The sequence below is a fragment of the Ovis canadensis genome, chromosome 7 (assembly GCF_042477335.2).
Source record: "Ovis canadensis isolate MfBH-ARS-UI-01 breed Bighorn chromosome 7, ARS-UI_OviCan_v2, whole genome shotgun sequence".
Taxonomy (NCBI): Eukaryota; Metazoa; Chordata; class Mammalia; order Artiodactyla; family Bovidae; genus Ovis; species Ovis canadensis.
Window position 1 is genome coordinate 36,396,785 of NC_091251.1, and position 24,084 is coordinate 36,420,868.

The following is a 24,084-nucleotide window of genomic DNA, read 5'->3' on the forward strand; positions in this document are numbered from 1 at the left end:
CAGGATCCTATGAATTAACTGATAATTTCATTACAGAAGCACAGAAACACAAAATGTAGATATTTACTAAAGTTTGGGATATTGGCCCTGGAGAGAATAGCAAGTTACAGTCAGTGTCTATCACATTACACTGGGCTCCATTAAGATATGATTCCTCTTTTCCAGTCAGATCAATCACAAGACTCTTCATTCTGTTAAGAATTTGATTTTATTGTAAGAAGGCCAAAAAACCCACTTTAAATCAAAGAGTAATAGAGTAAAAATTAGGGAGGGCACTTACTGGAAAGAGGTTTAAAATATTGGCAATAGGATATAAAATAAAGATAGGTGAGACAGCCCACTAAATCTGTGCGTTACCTCCCATATCCAACCAACCTGAGATGATATACAGTCTGCTTCAAATTGGAGTATCTGAGTCGTCACAGTGTGTTGATGACAAGGGTCCTATTTTAAGAGTTAAAGTAGTAGAATAAAGATATTTGGGGTACATCAGAATGTCTTCCTGCCCAGAAGTGGGATACAGGCACTGATGAGCAGTTTCTTAATTGATAAGATTAATAGAACTAAAGAAAACATTAAAAGTTTGCATTACATGATACAAAGACAATAAATTCTAGCATATAAAGAGCTTCTAAAAATTAATAATACACTATTAAGAAAAGGGTTAAGGGCAGGGACAGGCAAGACAGGCAAGTCTCAAAACAAGTAATACAAACAACTGGTAAACAAAGAAAAACTCTTTAGCCTTATCAGTAATGAAGGAACTATAAGTTAAAGCAAATGAATCTTTAGAAGTAGGTAAGGGTATTACACTGCACTATCCCGGGAGAAAGATCCTGAATCTGAAAGACAGGAGAATTTCAATACAAAGGATTTCCTTTGTTACTTGGCAGGGACCTTTTAACAGACTTACCCTGGTATGCATAAATCATGCTGAATGACCCACCTCCCTTTACTCTAGTTTCATGCTCACTCAGTATCCTTATTGATTCTGCTTTTCCAAAAAAAAGTTGCCCTGAGCATATTCTCAAGGCAGCAGTGAAAGAGCCACTATCCTAGAGTAACAAATTAACATTCTGGTATAAATCTCAGTCTTTAGTGCATTTGGTTAATATGAGTCAGGTATCTCACCACTGAGTGTAATAACAAAGCCAATTTTCTCACCATGTAAGGCTGGAGACCAGATCCTGGTCACCAGTATACTGAACCAAACATAGAAAGTATCACATTATAAAATTTGCATAAGTGTCCAGCCACCTACACTGCTTTGTAGACATCCACAAACTGCAACAAAGAATTCAGGAACTTTCCGAGAGAAATCATAGAAAGAGATGATGAGAGAGGAGTGGTGAAGCTCTATTATCTCACAAACACTGTGATCTAGGCCTGGCTTCAAGAAACAATCTTGAGAGAAGGCCCTCACTCACCTTAGGACCAACAGTGATACACTGATTTTCAGAGTAGATTCTGCAATGTCTGGGCCCTGTAGAAAATCTCCAGAGAAATCAGAGAAAATACCCTGATGTGATGCAGGAAAAGAAACTGCTGGCCATGTATTAAAATAACGAAGATGATACGATAAAGAACAGGAAGGCTAAGTCATATACCGAGACACAGAGGGGGCCCTCTCGACAGGTGCAGAGGGCAGCAAAGGCATTTAGCCGTGCGACAGACCCTAAGACGAAATGAACAAACTACTAAGACTTGCCAGATACTGGAAGGCCATGGCTCCTTAAAATACCTTCCAGCTGATTGATACGCTTGTTCTTGAGGTCTAGGAGCTGGTTCAACCTCTCCAGTTTTTCTTCGTGATCTTTATTTTCATTATCGGCTTTTGTCATCATTGCTTCCAGTTCCTCCTGAAACGAAATAATGTCTGAACTTTGCTATCTCAGTGGCCCAGAACCAAAGGGCCCAGATAAAAAGGTGGTACTTCGTGGGTAAAGGAGACTCCACTACCCCCTTAGCAGGGCAGATTCATCCACTAGAAAAAGGCTTGGATTCCTTACAGACTCCTCCAGGACCAGTTGTGCTGTTAGTGCCAAGAGGTAGTATTTTTCCTGGGTCTGGCAAAATTTAAACCCAGAAGCTTCCCACTTGCCATTTTCATTAGCTGGCCCCTTTGGCTTCTATTGCCAAGGTGCCATGGGCATATGTGAGCCCTCAAGTGCAAAAGACAGCACATTTGTGTTTTCACAGGACAGCCTATCACCTTGCAACAGCCCTGGAAACTTGGGTCTTGCTTCATTCCCAGTTTTGTATGTGGTTCCTGTGTGCCCATTTATCTGTCCCCTTCCTGTACCATCTTTCCTTGCACCTGATAACACACGTTGATTTTGCGCTGCAGAATAAGCATGTCTCTGGTCTTTTCTAGTTCCAATGTGGTCTCTGCATGCGATACTTGCAACTCACTTAACATCTGGGACAGTTTTTTTTCTTCCTGGTTTTTTGGTTCACAGGGCTACAGAGGAAAAAGCATTGGTAAAACAGAGTAGAAATATGGTAGTATAGTAATAACTATTGTCTAAAGTAGCTGCTGGTAATCATAAAGTACCAGCAGCAGAATCTATTTCAAAATGTAGAAGAGAACCTGTGTTACTTCACAAGGCTCTCTGCCCTAGTTACTCATGTTCAGCAGAAGCAGTGAGTAAGTTACACAACCTCCAATGGATGTTTGCTCTTCAGTAGATCATTGCAAGTCCTCATCTGGAAAAGATTCTAAAGCTTATGAGCTGTACAGTGTGGGGAAAGTCTGCGCAGTTCATGAGGCTGTCTCTACTCTCAACCTTCTCATACCCTTCCAAACAGTGTCGTCAATCAGGACAAAATGTTATTCAGTGAGTTTTCTAGTCCTTTCATCTTTTCAGCAGATATTTGCCAGGTATCCCCCTATAGAGGAGACTTGCTTGATTAAAGATGCTCTTACCTGTATCTGAATGGTCTCTTGAAATAGAGCTGGGTGAGTGGCTGGTGCAGATTGCCTGTCAGGAGATGGGGAAAATGTGCTTATATTTTGGAGATCCTCTACTTTCTGTTTATGCTTCTGAAGCAAGTTGGTGACCTCAAGCTCCAGATCTTTGTTTTGAGCTGAGGAAAAAAAATACAGAAAGCTGAAACTCTGTTACCAACAACCACGCACCAACAACCGTGCTAAAGTTGGCCCAAATGTGAATTACACTTTCCCACTAATGTTTAATTCATTTTATAAACTTGCCCTTAGAGAAGTAATTTTCTCTGATTTCTACAAAGCGATTCCAGCTTATTGACCCTGAGTTGACACTTGGAGTCCAAAAACAACAGAAAACATCAGCAGAGCTGTAGTACGGAATGGGGTACTAACACCACCACAGCAAAAATCAGAGCCACTTGACTGACTAGGTAGTCCAAAATTTTTGACAGTATCTCCTCAATGCTTCCCCAGCTTGGTCTGACTTCTAAGCTATTGGCTCCCTGTGACACCCACCTCCACACCCACTCTGGGCATTTGGACATTTCTATGTGTGTTTCAGGGAAGGAAAGTGATCACCATTTAAATTGATTATTTCACTATCAGGCATTAGAGAGGAAGTTACATTAGATTACCCACAAGACCTCACTCATACTTCATACATACTACAAGGATTCTTAGAAAGTACTCCTAAGCTTTATTCTTTTACGGTTCCTGCCTCTGTTTTTCTTGATGTCATATTTCTTTTCCTCCACTCTGTCATGTGAACATACTAGAATATGATGAAATATAAATTTGATAAGACTAAATATCAAGGTCCAGACCAGCGAAAAGAGAGGAGACAAAGGTCTCTTTGACAGTACTTAAAAATATTTAGAGTAACTACTGTGATATAAGAATTAAGACAGGGGGAAATGCCAGTGGTAATGAAGATCAATAATCTGCTTCTCAATTTCAGGTATCAGATGCTAAAAAAGAAAACAAAATACTTTCCAACCATCCTAAAATGACTGATGAGAAGGCAGAAAAATTCATTTTCAATACTTTCAATAAATAGTTTAAAACATTACAAATTAAGAAGTGGCGTTCTCTCACATGGAAAGTCATCATGTAGGGAAAAGTATACGTGTGAGGTAGGTGTCATGCTTCCTTGATTGTGAATCTGACCTGACTGCCAATGTTCTTAGTCTAATTATCCAGTAACCCACCCCAAACACAAATAAGATCAAGAGATGGGGTTGGAGATGCTGGCCCGAGCTCCTTTCTCCCCTACCAGATGTAGAGAATGCCTCATTTGAGAGAGACCTACCTTTCTCTTGTGAAAGCTGAAGTAAGATTTCTCTCTTCTCCTTCATCTCAACATCCAGCTGATCCTGCAACTGAGAGACTTTCTGCTGTAGCTGTTCTCCAAGCTCATGGCTCCACTGAGGCTGATTGCTGCTATCCAGCATGCTGAAAACGGGCAGCAAGTAAGGAGGGAGAGGAGAGTTGTCAGATGGACACTCAAAGTTGGGTGACAGGACGTCTTTATTACACAGTTTCAGCATCTCCTGGGCCTAGTTCATCATTCATTTCCCAACATGTTTTTTTCTGCTCCTGCTTTCTCTGTAACTGTCATTTACCAACTGCCTTGGAACTTCTGGGTCCTACTGAGTTGCTTAGTATCACTTCTGTTTAAGTCTCAAATAACCCCCTGAGCAAACAACCCAAGTCTTTCTTATCTATTTCCCAGGGAACTTCTCCAGCATGAAGGCTTGCTTTAGGCAGGGAACTGTGTACCAAGACATTCTCAGGCCTGTTAGATTAGAAATAAGAAACAGAATATTTCCTTTTTCTCTTACTCCTCTGTCTACCTTCACCAGTGGCTACTTTAGAGAACGCTCACCTTTGAATCAGATTGTAAATTACTACTGTAGGGCAGGAACTAATCTCTCGGTGACTGCATCCTGAACACCACTATATCTAGATGACAGGGCAGATTCATCTTCAATGTAAAACACACAGTTCCTGATTATTTACATAAGTGAAGTTGACACAACTGAATTATTTACACAAGTGAATTGCTTATGCAATCAAGCAATTATTTCTACTTATGTCTTTTTCCTATTTATCGTTTTAACAAATGTGGTCTAAAAACAACTTGTTTAAGCTAGTACTGAGATTTCTTGGCACTTTCTGCCCATACATTACATGATGATCTGAGAAGATAATGTTATGAATAAGGAAGGGAAGAGGCCAACAGTAATGTTTGTCACAGGGAGTCTTCAAAGTGGGTAAGGCTGACACTTACTTCACTGCATTGAAGAGTGTCAGTTCTTCCCAGGATGCTCTCATGCAACCTCTCCAATCTACACCCTGCTGTCCTTACGTTAGTCAGAAGGAACATTTAATTTTGTAAAATTTACAGTATTTTTAATTTCAAAATACATGAATATACATTTGTTGTGAAAAATTAAAATGATACAGAGATATTTAGAATAAAAGCCCTATTTCAGTCCTTTCATCTCATTAAAAGTTTGGGGATCCACACACATGACATAATTTAAGTCACAACACATTATTTTGCAATTTATATTTTCTTTTAACAGTGTATCTTAGGCATATAGGTCTAATAACTTTATACTGTTTCAGTGTGGGGTACAACATGATTTATGTAGACAATCCCTCTCAGGAAATTTTGACTGTTTCCATTTTTTTTTTTTAACTTTTACAGATTAAAATAACAATGCAGGAATATTTAACATTCTTATTGCAGAGGTATCTTTGCACACACACAAGAGGATTTCTTTAGTTTTTGTTTCCAAAAAATGGGTTATCTGGCACAAAAGAGATGTACCTTTAACGTTTTGATAGATAAGGTCAAATTCTCTTCCTAAAAGAGTCTGTCAATTTATATTCTCACTGTGTCGAGTACCAGTTTCCCCGTGTCCTTATCAAGACTAAGAATTATTTTTATTGTTTAAATTCAGATTGCACTTTTCTATAACTGTCTTTTATAACAAACAATGTTCTGAGATCTAAACTTGGTTCTTACTTTTCTAAGAGTTTGTCATAATTGTCATTCAGCAATTTTCGTTCTTTTTCCAAATCTTCAACTCTCTCCTGAAACTAAGAATGATAATAGAATGCTTGAGATAAAATTTTAAAATCCATTGCCTTGCACAAGCTCTCCCTTTTCTGTTGCGGGATGGGACTCGTGGGGGAGATTTTCAATATTCATCCCCATGTCTGTGAAGATCCGTTCAGCTAGAAAGACCTGAAGCAATTTAAGGTGGGAGAGAAATTATTATCGGAATTAATGAGGATTCCCTGAATTAAATTTTTTATTGTTAATAAAAACATTTCTTTTGCATTTTATACAGAACCTGAGCCTGCACCATGACTTGACAGTTACCCAGGGGTTCACAAGACAGTATTATCCATCTCAACAGTGGTTCTGGGTTGGGTGGGGAAAAAAAAAACAACACAGTGGTTCTGGGGATTAGGGATCCACGTAAACACAGGCACAGCAGGAGTGCATTTTTAATCCTTTCTTAAAGAGAAAAGGCAGTAGAGTCTTCGGAGTCACTGGAAACCTGTGCATATGGGGCTTCTAAAACAAACACTATACTGTGAGCTCTTGGGGCAGGGCAGGATAAGAACCCTGATAAATAGAGATATTTGCTTGTGGCAGGGAATGAGGAGGGAGGCATACTATCGAATTAAATTTTTACGATGTCTGGGTTTCTACTGGGAGGGAAACAGCAGAACGTTATAAAAGAGAAAAGACTTTGGAGAATAGTTGTTTAGTTGCGAAGTCGTGTTCGTCTCTTTCATGACTCCACGGACTGTAGCCGGACAGGCTCCTCTGTCCATAAGATTTCCCAGGCAGAACAACAGGAGTGGGTTGCCATTTCCTTCTCCAGAGGATCTTTCCAACCCAGGGATCAAATCTGTGTCTCCTGCATTGGCAGGTGGATTCTTTACCACTAAAGGTGAAGGTGAAGTCGCTCAGTCGTGTCCGACTCTTTGCGACCCCATGGACTGTAGCCTACCAGGCTCCTCTGTCCATGGGATTCTCCAGGCAAGAATACTGGAGTGGGTTGCCATTTCCTTCTCCAGGGGATCTTCCCGACCCAGGGATTGAACCCAGGTCTCCCACATTGGAGGCAGATGCTTTAACCTCTGAGCCACCAGGGAAGCCCTTTACCACTAAGCCACCAGGGAAGCCAGATGTAAATGTAAACCCCAGTATTTTTCTAGTTTTACACCATTACAATACTGTAATCTTGAGCAAATTATTCAATCACTTGGAACCTCATTTTTCTCATTTGAAAAAAAGAAAAATACCCATATTTTTGCTCAGATACACTTTTTAACATCTTTGAAATTGGGATGTAACATACAATTGATGGTATCTTTCAATTATTGTTATTTACCTCCTTCAGGGTTATCTGCAGGATGGACACATCTTCCATTTGGCTCTTCAAGCTCACAGCCTTCTTGCTCTCCTCCTTGAGCTCCGCCCTAAGTTCATTCACTTGGTTGAGGAGGGCATCGTGGGCTGCGCCCAGGATTCCCTGATTCTGGGGCAAAAGGAAAGTTGCTCTGGGAATGTTTATAACACTCATCAGGAGGGGTCTCAAGAAACCAACAACCCCAGCATCAGCATTCCCTAATGGATGTCTCAAAGAAGGGTTTTGATTTAAAGCATGGTCCTTTGCACTGTAAAATAACCTTGTTTCTTACCCTAGCATTTCTCAGAAAGTATCATTTCCCTGTTGGTGAGGATTTTCCACTCTGGGAAACTAATTCATCACTGGAGCCTTGATTTTCCCGAAGTTCAAACTCAACCCTAATTCTAAGTAAAGTGCCACCTTTCTCAATTGCCTTTATCTTCTAAGACACTTAAATGCTTTTTACAACGACATTTCCCTTTGTGCACCTAGCAAAGTGACATGTTAACTCTAGAAGTTAAATGCATTTTTCTGATGGAGCCTTCTGAAAGGAACAGCTGTGGCTGATCATGTAAGGAACTCGACCTTAGTGACTCTTAATCATGGACGTTTACCTAGCTTCACCTGTACCCCATTCACAGAGGTACAAATATTTAATAACTCCAGAGAAGGTTCACAACAATTTTGCTATATCTCACCACCTTAGGCATGCTAGAGGACTACTCCTGGGAAAAAGTCTCTGTAGCAATAGGCTCAAAAATACTGTTTCAGACCTTATATTTTAATTTTTGTGAAAACAATGCAATCTGTATTTTCTGATAATAGTGACAGTATCATTTGTCTTAATAAAATTACATTTGATTTAGTTGGCTAAATTCTGGTGTTACGTTACTTGAAGATTCATTTGGGTTTCATTCCTCTGATTATCCAGAAACAGAGATTTAAGGAATCTTTATTAAGTACCTTATGGAGCAGAGTTTCATATGCCTGAAAGAAAGAAATAGATGTTATCCTATTGATATACCAAGTTGATATTTATTTTGATATTTATCTCTGTAATACAAATGTTTAAATATTTAAAAGATGTTACGAACATTTCCCATAAATCAAGTCAATCTGTGTGCCGGTTTACTAACTGCTGCTCCCTTTCCCTGATCTAGCTTGCCAGGCAGTCTGTGAATATAATAGATCATGGCGTTTCTTTACAAGGGTCAGCTATGCAAATTTGCATTGCACTTGGTGGATTTTCCAAGAAAGTGTATTCTTATTTTCAAACTAGGTGCTATCTCTTTACTCATCATGCTTCAGAAAGGTCACTTTACAGTTTTGGAAACAGAAATAACAACAATAACCAAACTCACAGCAACAGCTACTATTATTGGCTGAGTAATTACTCTGTGTTACATGTTACTATGTGTTTCATTATCTCTTATATTACGATCATCATAATTCTTTCACACATATTATGTCATTTAATATTTACAGCAAATCTGAGAGGTACTGTTACCTGAACTTTAAAAATGAGAAACTCAAAGTTCAGAGAGCTAAGTCACTTGCCCAGAATCACACAGCTTTCAAGAGGCTGAGGGAGAGCTATACCTCAGCCTGACTCCAGAGTCTGCACTACTGACCTCATATCACTGATAGAGATTAAGACAGAGATTAAGAGGATGAAAACTTATCTTAGTATATGTGTAATAAAATATGACTAGAAATGAAAACTGCTTTAAAAAACAAGCTGTAAAACCTACATTTAAAAAAAGTATTCACCACTTTAGGTCTTTATACTACCACTAATATGGGTAAGGACCTTCAATTTAGAATGGCTTTCTCCCTTTTTCCCTTCAATGCAATGGAGGAATGGATGGATTTTTAAAATATATAATTCCACAAATACAGCTATTTATCCATATGATTTTAAAATATCTTCCTTTCCAGATTTCCCATCCTTTAAGTGTTACCAAAACTATTCAACTCAAAAGAATACAGGCATATGCACAGTTCTTACAAAATACAGTTTGGGAGGTTGACCTTATAAAGATACCTTTGCTAAGCTGCTTCAGTTGTGTCCAACTCTGTAAGACCCTAAGGACTGCAGCCTGCCAGGCTCCTCTGTCTATGGGATTCTCTAGGCGAGGGTACGTGGGTTGCCATGCCCTCCTCCAGGGAATCTTCCTGACCCAGGAATCAAACCTGGGCCTCCTGCATTACAGGCAGATTCTTTACTGCTGAGCCATCAGGAAAGCCCCAAAGATGCCTTTGCTGCTGCTGCTGCTAAGTCGCTTCAGTCGTGTCTGACTCTGCACGACCCCATAGACGGCAGCCCACGAGGCTTCCCCCATCCCTGGGATTCTCCAGGCAAGAACACTGGAATGGGTTGCCATTTCCTTCTCCAATGCATGAAAGTGAAAAGTGAAAGTGAAGTTGCTCAGTCGTGTCCGATTCTTAGCAACCCCATGGACTGGCTCCTCTGTCCACGGGATTTTCCAGGCATGAGTACTGGAGTGGGGTGCCATTGCCTTCTCCAAAAGATGCCTTTAGTCCTCATCAAAACAGACATACCAAGGGCAGAATCAACTGTAGCTAATCCCACTGAATGGCACCACCATCATTTAATCACCCAAGCTGGAGATGCAGGAGTTACCTCTTATTTCTCCTTTTCCTTCACCACTCTACTTTGGTGATAAAGTCTATTCTTCTAGTTCTGGACCTCTAACACAGTCCTTTCTCTGTAAGCCTCTTTCACTGCGTTGGTTGGGACCCTCATCCTGAATCCCCTGGATCACTGCACTCGTCTTTTTTGCTGATTTCTTTGGCTTCAGTCTTATATCAGCCAACCTATCATTCACCCTGCCGCCAGGTCATCTTTCTAGTAGTTTTGTCATTTTTGAGAAGTTCAAAATTTCAGAAAAGTGTAAGTACTATTGTAATAGTCATCTATAATCCCGCTACTCAGAATTAATCATTATTAGCACTTTTTAATAGTTTTTTGAAAGTATCATTTCTTTATTAAAATGTATTTCAAAGTATTTTGGACATTAAAAAAAAGGCAAAGTGATCTCTTTGGGGGAAAAAACTGACGATCAACTTGCTTAAAACTTTTCTGCAGCTCTCCACTGTCTATAGGATAAAGTCTAAATTCCTGCTGAGAGCTCCATGACCTGCTCCCTGATGTTTCTCACCTCTGTGCCTTGGCCTACACCACCCTACCCCTGGAAAGCCCTTCTCTTTCTCTTGCACACTCATTAACACATGCTAAACTGTCAGTGTCCAGCTCAGGAGTAGAATCCCTTATGAATCCTCTTCAGATCCTGCAGCCCATCCTCTGGTGGATCCAATGACCCTGTCTTTTGTTTTCCTCTCATACCCTGCTTGGGGATAGTTGTACTTGTCTATATCTTGTCTTCTCACTTTTACAAGTTCCTTGAAGGCAGGAGCTGTATTATCTTTTTAACCTTTGTATCCAGTGCTTTGCACAGTTCCTGGTAGTCAATTAATGTTTATTCAGTAAAATAATGGTGCCAATTTATTATTTAGACTCTTGGTGCTCTATTTCTACCATTCAGATATGAGTTTCTATTGCATGGTAGTGAGAAGAGTGAGAGCCTTGATTCCAGATGAACCTGGACCCAAATTCTGCTCTTCCTCTTATTTAATAACTTGAGCAAGTTATTTAACTTTTCTGTGGCTCAGTTCCCTCACCTGTTCAACATTACCTTGACAGTTGTTGTCCGGCTTAGATGACTCTCTGTACCTAGGACAGAGTCTATCACATAGAAAGTGCTCAATAAACTGGTTTCCTTCCTCCCCTATGACTGCTCTTGGCTTCCCAAGTTCAGTTAAACTCTGGTTGGGGTCTCTGGCTTGGAACTTAATCTGACACAAGTTGTCCCCACTTAATTCCACCTTCGTGGGCAGGGCTTGAGTTGTAAGGCTTGGATTTAAACATCACCTGTAGATTTGTGACTTTTGACAAGCAACTCAGCTTCTTTCCTATCTGGTCTCCCATGTGTAAGATGGAGAAAATAACACAATTTTCTTAGCTAATTTATTTCACACCCTCCCCCCAAAAAGCACAGCTGAAGATGGCAACTCACGGCCTGAACTTCTGTTAATTGTGCCTTTGTCACTGCCAAAGAGGTATTCCTTTCATGTAAGAGCTTCTTAAGTCGAATCAGCTGTATATTCTCTTTAATGGAAGCTCTGGAGAAAGAAGACAGTGCTAAAATACCATCTGTGAATGGAGAGAGTGAAGGACCTTTCCCCTCTGTGGATACGGACAGGGGCACAAAGGAAGATCGTTACTTCTGAACCTAAGGGACCATGTTTCCTTTATTATCTGAAAGGCACTGGGGGAGGATTTGGGTTCACTAGACTCTCTGTCAGTGATTTCCAGTCCCAGATGGTTATTAGAATCATCTGGTGCAATCTTTAATCTTAACACTGCCTCAACTCCACCCCCAATTAATTGAAAGGGAGTCTCTGGGGTGGGACACAGGCGTCTGTGGTTTTAAAAAGTCTTCAGGTTTAAAACTTATGTCCATACAGAAACATGAATGTGGATTTTGCAACAGTTTCACTCATAACTGTCAAAATTTGGAAGCTACCAAGATGTTCCTCAATAGGTGAGTGGCTAAATAAACTGTGATACATCCAGACAATGAAATGTGATTCAGTGCTAAAAAGAAATGAACTATCAAGCCACGAAAAGGAGGAAACTTAACTGTACATTGCTCAGTGAAAGAAGCCCATCTAAACAAACAACATATTGTATGATTCCAACGAGATGAAGTTCCGGGAAAGGCAAAACTATGAGGACAGTAAAACGAGCAGTGGTGCCAGGGGGAAGGGGGGAGGAAGGGATGAATAGGCAGAGCACAGAGGACTTTCAGGGCAGTGAAACTACGCTGTACGATACTTTAACAGTGCACACGGGATTAAATATTTGTCCAAACCCACAGAATGCACAACACCAAGAGTAACCATAAGGTAAGTTATGGACTTTGGGTGATTTTTGTGATGTGTCCCTGTAGACTGATCCATTGTAACAAATGTATTCCTCTGCTGTGGGATGTTGACAATGCGGGACGTTTGGGTGTGTGGGGGAGGGAGGGGAAGGTGAGACGGGGAGGTATATGGGAAACCTCTCTATGCTCAACCCTGTTGTGAACCTAAACTGCTCTTAAAAAATTAAGTCTATTTTTTAAGCTTTCCAGGGGCTGAAGCAGAATGGGGGCTGAGAACCCCTATCTGGTGATAAGGATGAAATATTTTTCCTTCTATAAAGTGAAGCAAAACTTTTCTTATACATAAATATCCCTTTCAAGGTAATCGATTCTGTAATCCACTTGTGCCTCCAGGCCTACTTCTCAGTGTGAATTTAATCCCCAAAATTCTCTATTCCTCTGAGATGGGTGAAAGGTGCCAAGTAGAATCTTTTTCAGTTCATGTGGGACATGGAATTCCACACTCTTACCGAAGTTCTGTGGCCTTCTGAGCACTCTCCAAAGAGCTTCTCTGTTCAAAAATTTCATCTTTGGACCACATTTTCTCAGGAGACTTGGGTGATTCTTCCACTTGCATAGTATCGCTGGTCATAAGGTGGGCACTGTTAGGCATGCAGAGACCAATGAGCTTAGTCATAATTATATGACTTTGCTAAAAGAGATTTTTCTCTTAGAATTAGGAACATTTAACACACAAAAAAAATAAATAGAAACCCCTGTTATAGGGGTTTAGAACTAGGTTCTCACATATATATATATATATATTTTTAATTAGAGGAGTTAGTAATCTTGGCATGTGTGGAGGATAATCTTACGAAGTGTAGCTTTCCAGTGTCAAACAGAAATATAAGTTAATTATGACGTAAGGGGGTAAATATACGGAGAAGGAATACCTTCAATTAAGGAAAGGGCCTTTATTTTCCTTTCCTTGGAAGACAGAGAGGTGCTTATTTTCCATTTTTAAGCAATGAAGTTGGAATTTGACCTAGGGATGACTTTCATCTTCTCTGATAATGCTGGAACGACTCAAAAGTGGCAGGGTTCACTTGTTCCCCAAATAAAGGTTTTCCAATTAAAGGTGAAAGAGTAACAGCACAGGATAGAAGAGAACTCACAGTTCCCTGGGTTCACTGGATCCTTCACCTCTGGCTTCTTCATTTCTCACATGTTCCTTGAATGTGGGAGGGGCTGTGTAGCTCAGCCTGTCCCTTGACTCTGAAAGTTTATAGACAGAAGATGCAGCCTCTGGCAAGAGATTTCTCCAGAACTCTAGCTAGAAATGGAACCCCAAGTGCTGAAGGCAGGGAGACTTGAGACCTGGGGGAAGTCCTTATATGACCAATAATCCCAGAGGAGGGGTTCTCAGTTTTTACTCTTGCACTACTGATTTAATGAATTAGCAGGACCATAGGCTCTCAGGTAAGTAAGAATAAATGGGAAGAAGAAAGAGCAGGGACTGTGTGTCCACTCTTAGTTATCTTTGTTTCTAGTGCCTAGTGTATAATTGGTATTTTATAGTGCTGAAGTTAAACTGAGCTGAACTTCAAACAAATGTTTCAGTTTTTCTCCTTTTAGCTGTTTACACAAAGATTTTGTTGGCTCAAGGAGGGAGCTTGAAAATATAGAACTGTGCTGAACAAAACCTAACACTGAGTCCCCAGGGCCAAGACACCTTATTTCCATGAATCTCAAATAGGGATGAGTAAGCCAGGTGAAGGAGGCACGCACAGCACTTATTTAATTCAGCGTTGGGTTCCATAGCAGTCAGAGACACTTAGCCACTTGGGATACAGGAAGAGGAGAAACTGCAGCTCCTCAATTAGCAGCCTGACTTCTAAGCCTGGGCTTCAGGAATGGGCTTTGGGAATCTCTGAACCCATGCAGTTGTATGCAAAGTTTGTCTATGTGTATGGCAGTTTTCTTGGGAGGGGGCCTAGCTTTTGCTCATGGTTTCAAAGGAGGCTCTTTCCCCCTCCAAAGATGAAGAACCCCAATTGTGGAGGCACAAATCACTCTGCCCAGAGTCCCATAGACCCAGGAGAGGGGCAGGTCTTAAGCTCACTGTCACTCACACCTGAGCAGGTCATCAAAGTGATCTGTTTTCTGATCCCTACAAAACGTGACCAGCAACTTTTCCCTTTTCCATTGTCTGATTCTCCTCTCAATAGAACCTCATGGTGAAGTGAGAATTTTGAACCTGACATCCTACTCAGGAAAAAAAAAAAAAAAGATTTTGGAGACTAGAGAGGAACGAGAACAAAAGAGCAAAATGGGGGTGGTGGGCGGAACACAGCAGTGGGAGGAAAATGCGGCTGGCAAATCAATCCTTCCAGCGCTTTGACCCTGTCGGGGACTTGGCCCCGAGCCTCACCTCTCTTGGGTTTCTCGGCCTCCGGTGCCCCGGCGGTGTGGAGCTGTCTGTGTCCCGTGTGGACGCGAGGCTGGGTGCGGCGGGGAGCAGGAGGGCCCACGCGCTGGAACTGCAGCTGGAGCCCGGGCAGCGGGCGGCGCTGGTGCTTGAGGGGGCGCTGCCGCCACTCTGCGTTCCGCCGCCGTCTAGCGGGCTCCCGGAGCTCAGGCTCCGCCGCGGCCGCCTCGGCCCGCAGGCCCCGGCCTGCTGCGGTTAGCCGGAGCAAGGCTGTTCTCATCCTGTGGGCAAAAGAAGAGCTGGTCGATCGTGCCTTCTTCTATGACAGCGATTATCTCTACAGTTTATGTGGTGGCGAGTAATCTGAATTGGGAATTGATCTCGGATATAAAATTAATTTTCTGCCCCCAATGACCATGATGTATTAATACAGAAGGCTCTCTATATAATTCTGTATATTTATTTTTAAATTATGTCTTCTGTATTAATACATCATGGTCATTATAAACCATAAACAAAAATACTAAGTTAACAGGAGATAATTAAATATAAGTAGAAATTTTAATATTTACTTCTCCAGTCCCAACTGTTCACACATTCCTGTATATGTGCTCACTCTAAAAATTATTCCTGTATTAGTCCCCCTGGGTACATTGAGCATTACCTACAATGGACAGTCAATCACTATTTATTATCTTGACCTGAAATTATACTTTTAAATGTTACCATCAGATTCTATGATCCCACTGCCTGGCAGTTCTGACATTGACTATGCTGCCTGGGGCATGTCATTAACCATTTGGGTTCAGTTTCCTCATCTATAAATACAGGTACCTGCCCATTGGATTGTTTGGAAAAGGGCATGGCAACCCACCCCAGTATTCTTGCCTGGAGAATCCCATGGACAGAGGGGCCTGGCAGGCTACAGTCCATAGGGCTGCAAAGAGTAGGACATGATTGAAGCAACTTAGCACGCACGCATGTGTTGTATTTTTATGAGGATTAAATAAGTTAACATATATAAAGGACTTAGTGATGGTGCACTGTAAGCACAGGTTGTTGTTTAGTTGCTAAGTTGTGTCCCATTCTTTTGCAACCCCATGGATTGTAGCCCACCAGGCTCCTCTGTCCATGGGATTTCCCAGGCAAGAATACTGGAGTGGGTTGCCATTTCCTTCTCCAGGGGATCTTCCTGATCCAGGGATCAAACCCACATCTCCTGCATTGGCCAGCAGATTCTTTACCATTGAGTCACCAGGGAAGTCCTGGCTGCTGCTAAGTTACTTCAGTCGTGTCCGACTCTGTGCGACCCCATAGAAGGCAGCCCACCAGGCTCCGCCGTCCCTGGGATTCTCCAGGCAAGAACACTGGAGTGGGTTGCCATTTCCTTCTCCAGGGGAAGTCCTGGAGGAGTTAGCAATTATTATTATGCATCATTATGTCCAAATAAAGCTGCTTCTTTCCCAATTACAGCTTTAGCCTCACTCTAGTCTAGCCTCCCTGCAGGTAAGATTTACTGGGATATCAAACACACATGCAGGAGATGTGGGTTTGATCCCTGGATCAGGAAGATCCTCTGGAGAAGGAAATGGCAACCCACTCCAGTATTCTTGCCTGGGAAATCCCATGGACAGAGGAGCCTGGTGGGCTACAGTCCATGGGGTAACTTGCCCAAAGTCAGAGGGGATAGTATCCAGTTTAGTCACTTACTATCTATAACCTCAAGTACTTTTTGGTTATCAACCAAGAAACAAGATCCCTTGGCCCATGTAACCATCTGACTTCACTGGATTCTCAAGTTCTCCACAATATAATAAAGAATCTCCAACTCTGAAGTGTGATGGCATACAGCAGAAACCTGCAATCTCGTAAATTCTAAATGAAACTCTGAACCACTCTCAGGGGTTACCATCGAGAAAGCAAAAAGCTGCTGCTGACTTCGGGAAATTGGTGGGACACAGCTAGTCCTCAGTGTTGTTTGAAGGTGGCCTGGCATTCACAGCTACATTCACAGCTAGGCCCTGTTATTGTGCTTCGGGATGTATTCTCACAGAACACCAACATCACACATGGCCACTCTGAGACCATGACAGAGTGATACCAGAGAAGTCTGCTGCATACTTCCGTCTCAGCTCAGACGAAAGCAAGGTCACTGTCTCATCCACAAAATACCAAACATACTCTCTCCTGGCTAACCGGAGTGACTGCTGCTGCTTTCCCAGTTACAGCGTTAGCCTCACTCTAGTCTAGCCTCCCTGTAGGTAAGATTTACTGAGATATCAAAACACAAAATTGTCCCTGCTTTCTGACAGTATCAAGTCTAGAGCAAATTTCTGTTACCTTGGAGCCTCCCCTAAACCACCCAGCTGAAGCCCAAATCCTATGATAGACTCTTTCTAACACAGTCTTGCTGAGATGCCCATGGTGTGCACTTTTTCTAGCTACCACAGTAAAAACCCAAACTTGCCCAACTATAGGTATGTTCCTAATGGTCTTTGGCTGGGAGGCATTGACACCAATATCTTTAAAATGTGTCCTAGAGATTAACCCCAGACTTTCAGAACTCTTATTCTCTGCATCTAGTTATCTACCCACTCTCCATCTCAGATTTCTTTCCAGGTCTGTACCCAAAAGACACACTTTTGAAAGCCAGTACCCTAATTTTGGAGTTAAGAGCTTTCAGCTCTGCCATTCATTAGCTATGTCCTTGGGCAAGTTATATAACCTCTTTGTGCTCCCTTTCCTTCTTGATATGGCTTCTTTCATTATATTAAATGAGTTAACATATATAAAGCACATATTACATGCCTGCATATAGGGAATGATCAATGCAATTTTGAGTTTTGCTTTATAAATAAAACCCCTTTTCTTACTTGCTCCTATAGTCTTTAGTCCTTTGTGATTTTGTCCGTTCCCCTGTCCCCATTCTCTCTTTTGTGACCAGGGCAGAAGCCTGCCCAGTCTTTTGCTCTCTGGGTTGGAATAGCTCTGATGATGCTTTATGGACTAATGGCCACAGACTATTGATGCATTTGGCAAGAAAACAAAGCAATATTGCTTCAAAAACAATTTTTGGAGTTAACCATCCTCGCCATTTGAACTGTTTTCTGGTGTAGACATCTCAGGAAGATGCATTCTTTTTTGTTTATTACAGTGAAGGTCTGATGTAGACACAGCTTTTAAAGATGTAAGAACTCTGGGTACCTTTTGATCTCATCTTGTTGCTTCCAAAAAAGCTCCTTCACCAACATGTGCTCTTCACGAAGACGAAACAAACTGTCCTCCAATTCATCCCGAGTCATCCTGCTCAAGGGTGGTTGAATTTTTGTATTCTTACCTAAAGTCCCGGAAGAGGGTAAATAGAGATTATTCTTATATGTAATGTTTTTAGCTCATCATATCTCTGGCTGCATCTTGTCCAGAGGGCTTGAATCTATTTTGAGTCAAGTGTTTAAGAGGAAATTCATGAAGTATATGAACTTAATCATTCTACGTCACTCTTGTATATGGAAAATCATTACATTTCATTCCAGCATGTGATTCAACCTCCTATCTGGAAAGTATATTCTCTTTCTAAAAGTAGCAAGTAGAGCTTTTAGTCTACTTCATTTTTATTTTTAATCCACTCTTTTATTTTTCCTTCTCATAATAATTAGATAATTTGGACTTAGACAAGGATTGTACCCATAACTGTCTTCAGAGCCCCCATAAGGAAAAGGATAGAAACCCTTCTTGAGTAACGGGAGTCACCATTTGTTTTGGTGGTATGGAGAAACTGTCCCCAGATCTGCTTCCTTGGAATAGAGCCTCTGCTTGATCTAAGCAGAGGAAACTGCAGTACACTATAAGATAGTGTTAGTGTTCACTAGTTTAGAATCAGTTCTGATTTTGAAGAAAAACCCAGAGCTTAAAATTTAAGCTCATAATTGTTAATTTTACTTCATTTGTCTTATCCTATTCTTTCTCTCTCTTTCTCCACATATATATTACATAATATTTAAAATTACATGTATTTTCTACATATTACTTTTTGGAATCACTTAAAAGTAAATTACAGACATGATGTCCATTTTCTTCTAAAGAACCATGGTATATTTGATGGATACAGTATATCCATCAAAATAAGGAAATTAGCCCTAGTATTATTTTACCATCTAACCCATAGACCATTCAAATTTCAAAAATTCAGGATCGTGTGTTTCACTTGATTGGCATGTCTCTTTAGTCTCCTTCACTCTAGAACAGTCCTTTATTCTTTCCTTGTCTTTCATGACTTTGACATTTTAAGAGCACAGAGTAAAGGCCATTTCCTTTGCAGAATGCCCCTCAGTCAGGGTTTGACTGATGTTTCTTCACAGTGGGTTCAGATTATTCATTTGGGACAGAAATCCCACAGAACTGAAGCTATCCTTTTCTCCGTGCATTTTATCAGTAGGCACATAATACCGGGGTGGGTTGCATCTTCTGACCCAGGGATCAAACCTGTGTCTCCTGCACTGACACGGGGATTCTTTGCCACTGAGCCACCATAAAGTTAATTGAGAAGTCTTCTTAAAACCAATTAATTAATAATTATTTTCTGGGGAAATAATCTGACACTGTATATTAGGACCTAATGTTATATGACATTATAAAATTTTTACTGACTAGCTTTAGCATTGTTTAATGATTCCTGCCTGAATTACTGCTATCGTGGTCACCAAATGGTGAGTTTTTAATTACATTATTCCTTCTACATTTGTTAATTGCATTCTACTATAAAAGATGTTCCTTCAGTGTGTTTATTAATTCATCTGTTTATTTATATCTGTATGATCTTACAGATTTTATTCAATGGGTTATAATCCATCTATATCATTCCTTTTAATGCTCAAATTTTTCCACATTTGGCCAGTGTGAGCCCTTCCAGCTGATTCTGATGTCCTTTAAAAATATCTCCATACATCAACATGAATCCGCCACGGGTGTACACGTGTTCCCAATCCTGAACACCCCTCCCACCTCCCTCCCCATACCATCTCTCTATAATAAAATAAAATCTGAAAAATAAATAAATAAATAAAAGATAAAAATATCTCCATGATTTTTTGAGAACTTTCTTATTTTCTGGCACAATAAGATATTCTAGGCTCACCTTGTGCTTTCCCTACCTGAACCTCTTGTACCTGTTACCAGAGAAGGTATTTAAAAACCAAGATTTGGGTATTTTGTGTTCTTATGGCTATGTCCTCTCAGCTGACAGAGTCAGGAAGTGTATGCATATATACACACATATGTGCACAGGCACACACACACACCTATGTCTATTTCTATATGCTAGAAACCATGAGGGCACTCTGATACCTTCATATAAAATCCAAAATCACATGGTTTATTCTGGTCTTATATCTTCCCATATTTGCATCTTTCTTCTCAGTGACAAATCAGTTCCCACTATCCCCAATACCCTTGAATGAAACAAGTCTCCTCACTACGTGGGCTATGTTTTTATCCACGGCACTGTTGAATCACACTTCTGCCAGCTGAGTGACCCACTGATTCACACCTGTTTGCAATGGCAAAGACTTCTGACCCCACCAGCCCTGGTAGTGTACAAGCCAATAATATTTTTTTATATTATACTGTGTCCTATTCTTTTTCTTTTAAATTTTATAATGAATTTATTTATGTATATATTTATTTTTGGTTGCACTGGGTCTTCATTGCTGTGTGCAGGCTTTCTCTAGTTGCGGTGAGCTACTCTTCACTGTGGTACACGGGCTTCTCATTGCCATGGCTTCTCTTGTTGTGGAGCACAGGCTCTAGGCACACAGGCTTCAGTAGTTGCAGTACGCAGGCCCAGTAGGTTCAATGTCAGGCGGGTGCAGCGGCTTCAGTGGTTGTAGTATATGGGCTTAGTTGCATGTGGAATCTTCCAGGACCTGTGTTAGGGATCAAACCTGTGCCCCCTGAACTGGCAGGCAGATTCTTATCCACTGTACCAGCAGGGAAGTGGTTGACATTATAATGTCAACATTTTTAGTTATACAGCTTAACTGTACCATAAATTACTATTTTCTTTTGGAATTGGTGATATCAGAAAAAAATATTAAAATTAATTTTTAATATGTTGCATTTATTTTTTTGATGTGTACCATTTTTTAAAAGTCTTTATTGAAATTATTTCTGTTTTATGTTTCGGTTTTTCAGTTCTGAGTCATGTACAAACTTAGCTCCTCAACCAGGGATTAAACCTGCAACCCCTCCATTGGAAGGTGAAGTCTTAATCACTGGACTGCCAGGAAAGTGCCTAAAATTAACTTTAAAAAAATTAATTTTAAAATATATGCTATAAAAATATTCCATTAATGTGGTTTTATTTGTATGTGATCAAACTTTTTTTTCTTCCAAAGCAAAGTTTCTAAGATAAATTCAAAATTGCTTGGAATTAAAAAAAAAAATACAACTTCCATACTAATGAAGTTAAAAATGATGCAGCTGATTGTCAGGGACACTTAACAGGAAAGTATGATCACTAGGAGGAAAATCTGTAGCATGACCAGAAACTTTTATGAAAATGTGCATTTATAGCAAAGAGTTTACTTGATTTACTTTTAGCTATTTAGCTATATAAAGAACAGAAGGGAAACTGGACACCATTTGTAATGACACCTAGGAAAGTTTCTTTTCCCACAAATCAAAAGTATAAAACCTTTACTTTGGCACCTTCTTCCATACTTCCTTTACTGTGCTGAAGAAATATTGAGTTCTTTTAGATTTTTGGTTGTATGGATGGTCTCCAAACTGACTGAATTCTCTAGGTAATTATTTCCTGCACAGGGGTTTTCTGTCAGTAGTTCTATGTCTTTTCCAACGTTGACAACCATCTCAGCCAGTTTGTTTCATGCGCTTTATCTGTGCAACAATTAACGCTTTAAGAGGCACAAAATCTCCAACTATGCACCATTAAAGGACATCAGAAACATAGTAGATTTCTCACTGAAATATTATGATTTAGCTTTCTCCTCTCTTCAAACCTACAGGCACCTGCTTCTGAACCTGATGGTTTAGAAGTTCTGTGTATTTTCATCCTCAGGACCAATGGAAAGCTAAGCAGGAAGCATGTACTAATCCAGTCCTCAGGGAGTCAACATCAAGTCTACCACACTTTTAAATTTTGCTGAATTTGTATTCCAGTTCTGAAGTCTCAATTCTTCTTCAAAATGATGACATTTAAAGGTATCTCCCAGAGATTGGCCAAGATGGCTGAGTAGAAAGGGCCTGAGCTCACCTCCTATTACGGTCACACCAAAATCACAACTATCTGCAGAACAACAAAAGATCTACAACCAAAGAGATAAAGCAGGAACAGCAAGGTAGGGGCAAGGAATTGTCAAGTCTCATACCTCTAGGTGGAAAACCCACAAACTGGAGGATAAATGCACTGTAGAGGTTTTCACAAAAGAGTAAGAGGTCTGAGACCCACATTAGGATTCCCAACCCAAGGGTCCTGCATATAATAGTCATATATGACAAACCTACAGCTAACATCATACTCAACAGTAAAAAGCTGAGAACATTTTCTCTAAGATCAGGAACCAAACAAAGATGTCCACTCTTGCCACTTTCATTCAACATAGTTTTGGAAGTTCTAGCCATGGCAATCAGAGAAGAAAAAGAAATAAAGGGAACCCAAATTGGGAAAGAAGTAAAACTGTTACTGCTTGCAGATGACTTAACACTCCACATAGAAAATTCTAAAAACACTGGAAAACTACTATAGCTCATCGATGAATTCAGTAAAGTTGTAGGATATGAAATTAATATATAGATATTTATTGAATTTCTATACAATAACCATAAACTATCAGAGAAATTAAGAAAACAATCCTATTTACCATTGTATCAGAAGAATGAAATATCTAGGGATAAACATGTCTAAGGAGGTAAAAGACAGTACTTGGAAAAGTATAAGACACTGATGAAAGAAACTGAAGACAACACAAACAGAAACATATACTGTGTTCATGAACTGAAAGAATTAATATTATTAAAGTGACCATACCACCCAAGGTAATCTACATACACACACAAAGAATGAAGCTGCATCCTTACCACACACCACATATTAAACATTAACTTAAAAATGGATCACAGACCTAAGTGTAAGAGCTAAAACTGCAAAATTCTTAGAAGAAAATATGGAAGTAAACTGTTGTGATCTTGGACCATGTAGTATTATATATGATGATATGAGGAAATTGGAACTCTCATACATTGTTAGTAGGGATGTAAAAATGTGCAACTGCTGTCAGAAATCTGGCAGTTCCTTGAAATAACAAAGCGTTACCATATGACCCAGCAATCCTACTCTTGGGTATATACCTAAGAGAAATGAAAATATATGTTTCTATAAAACTTGTACATGAATGTTCACACCAGCATTATTTATAAAAGCCAAAAAGTGAAAACAACTCAAATGTCCATCAACTGATGAATGTATAAACAAAATGTGATAAAAGTTATAAAAAGGAATGAAGCATTGATAAATGTTACAATTTGAATGAACTTTGAAAACATTTTGCTAAGTGAAAGAAGCTAGACAGAAAAAATCATATATTGTATTATTTATAGCACTTATAGCAAATGTCGAGAATAGGCAATGGATTTGAGACTTAAAGCAGATTAGTGATTATCAGGAGCAGGGAGTGGGGACATGGGGAATGTCAGCTATAAGGGTTTTTTTGGGGGGGTAATTATATGTTCTAAAATTAGGTAGTAGAGATGAATGCAAAACTGTGAATGTAGTAAAAATTAAGGAACTGTACATTTTAAAAGAGTGAACTTTATATATGTAAATTTATATCCCAATAAAACTATTATGTATAATATACAGCATTTAGTATACATATTATATATATCTATCTCACATATATAAATTGTGAAATAAAACACATATGGACAGTTTAAATAATAATAAAGTAAAATTATTTTACTTTAAAAGTAAATAAAATTTTCTGCACATAAAATACATACCAGGTTAAGAAACAAAAGATTACTAGTGGCCTCTGTAAGTTCTTCATCCATACTGTTTCCTTCTTCCTCTAGAAGTGACCACTATCTTGAATGTTGTATTAATAACTGTCTTGCATTTCTTTACAATTTTGTAAGGAAAACTAAAATTATTTATTATAGAGAAAGCAAATTTATTATTTCAATGCAGGACTATATATCAATGTATATTCATTTTTCTGGTCATTGGACATTTATGTTGTTACATTTTTCACTCTTTTGAACAATGCTGCTATAAATATTCTGATCTATGTCTCTTGTCTATGCAAAAACCTC

At 39.8% G+C, this 24,084-nt stretch overlaps 1 protein-coding gene across 1 annotated transcript in view; it reads right to left on the reverse strand.

Annotated features, from left to right (window-relative positions):
• The window catches only part of RPGRIP1 (RPGR interacting protein 1), a 52,449-nt gene that overhangs the window by 27,735 nt on the left and 630 nt on the right, over positions 1 to 24,084 (reverse strand). Inside the window, exons 2-13 of the mRNA XM_070292468.1 lie at positions 17,962 to 18,094; positions 14,761 to 15,038; positions 13,505 to 13,604; positions 12,860 to 12,991; positions 11,481 to 11,586; positions 8,347 to 8,370; positions 7,366 to 7,512; positions 5,982 to 6,055; positions 4,257 to 4,399; positions 2,927 to 3,087; positions 2,318 to 2,461; positions 1,709 to 1,859 (exon numbers count right to left, since the gene is read on the reverse strand). Coding sequence (XP_070148569.1) covers positions 1,709 to 1,859; positions 2,318 to 2,461; positions 2,927 to 3,087; positions 4,257 to 4,399; positions 5,982 to 6,055; positions 7,366 to 7,512; positions 8,347 to 8,370; positions 11,481 to 11,586; positions 12,860 to 12,991; positions 13,505 to 13,604; positions 14,761 to 15,038; positions 17,962 to 18,094 — 1,593 coding nt within the window. The remainder of the gene's footprint in view (positions 1 to 1,708; positions 1,860 to 2,317; positions 2,462 to 2,926; positions 3,088 to 4,256; positions 4,400 to 5,981; positions 6,056 to 7,365; positions 7,513 to 8,346; positions 8,371 to 11,480; positions 11,587 to 12,859; positions 12,992 to 13,504; positions 13,605 to 14,760; positions 15,039 to 17,961; positions 18,095 to 24,084) is intronic.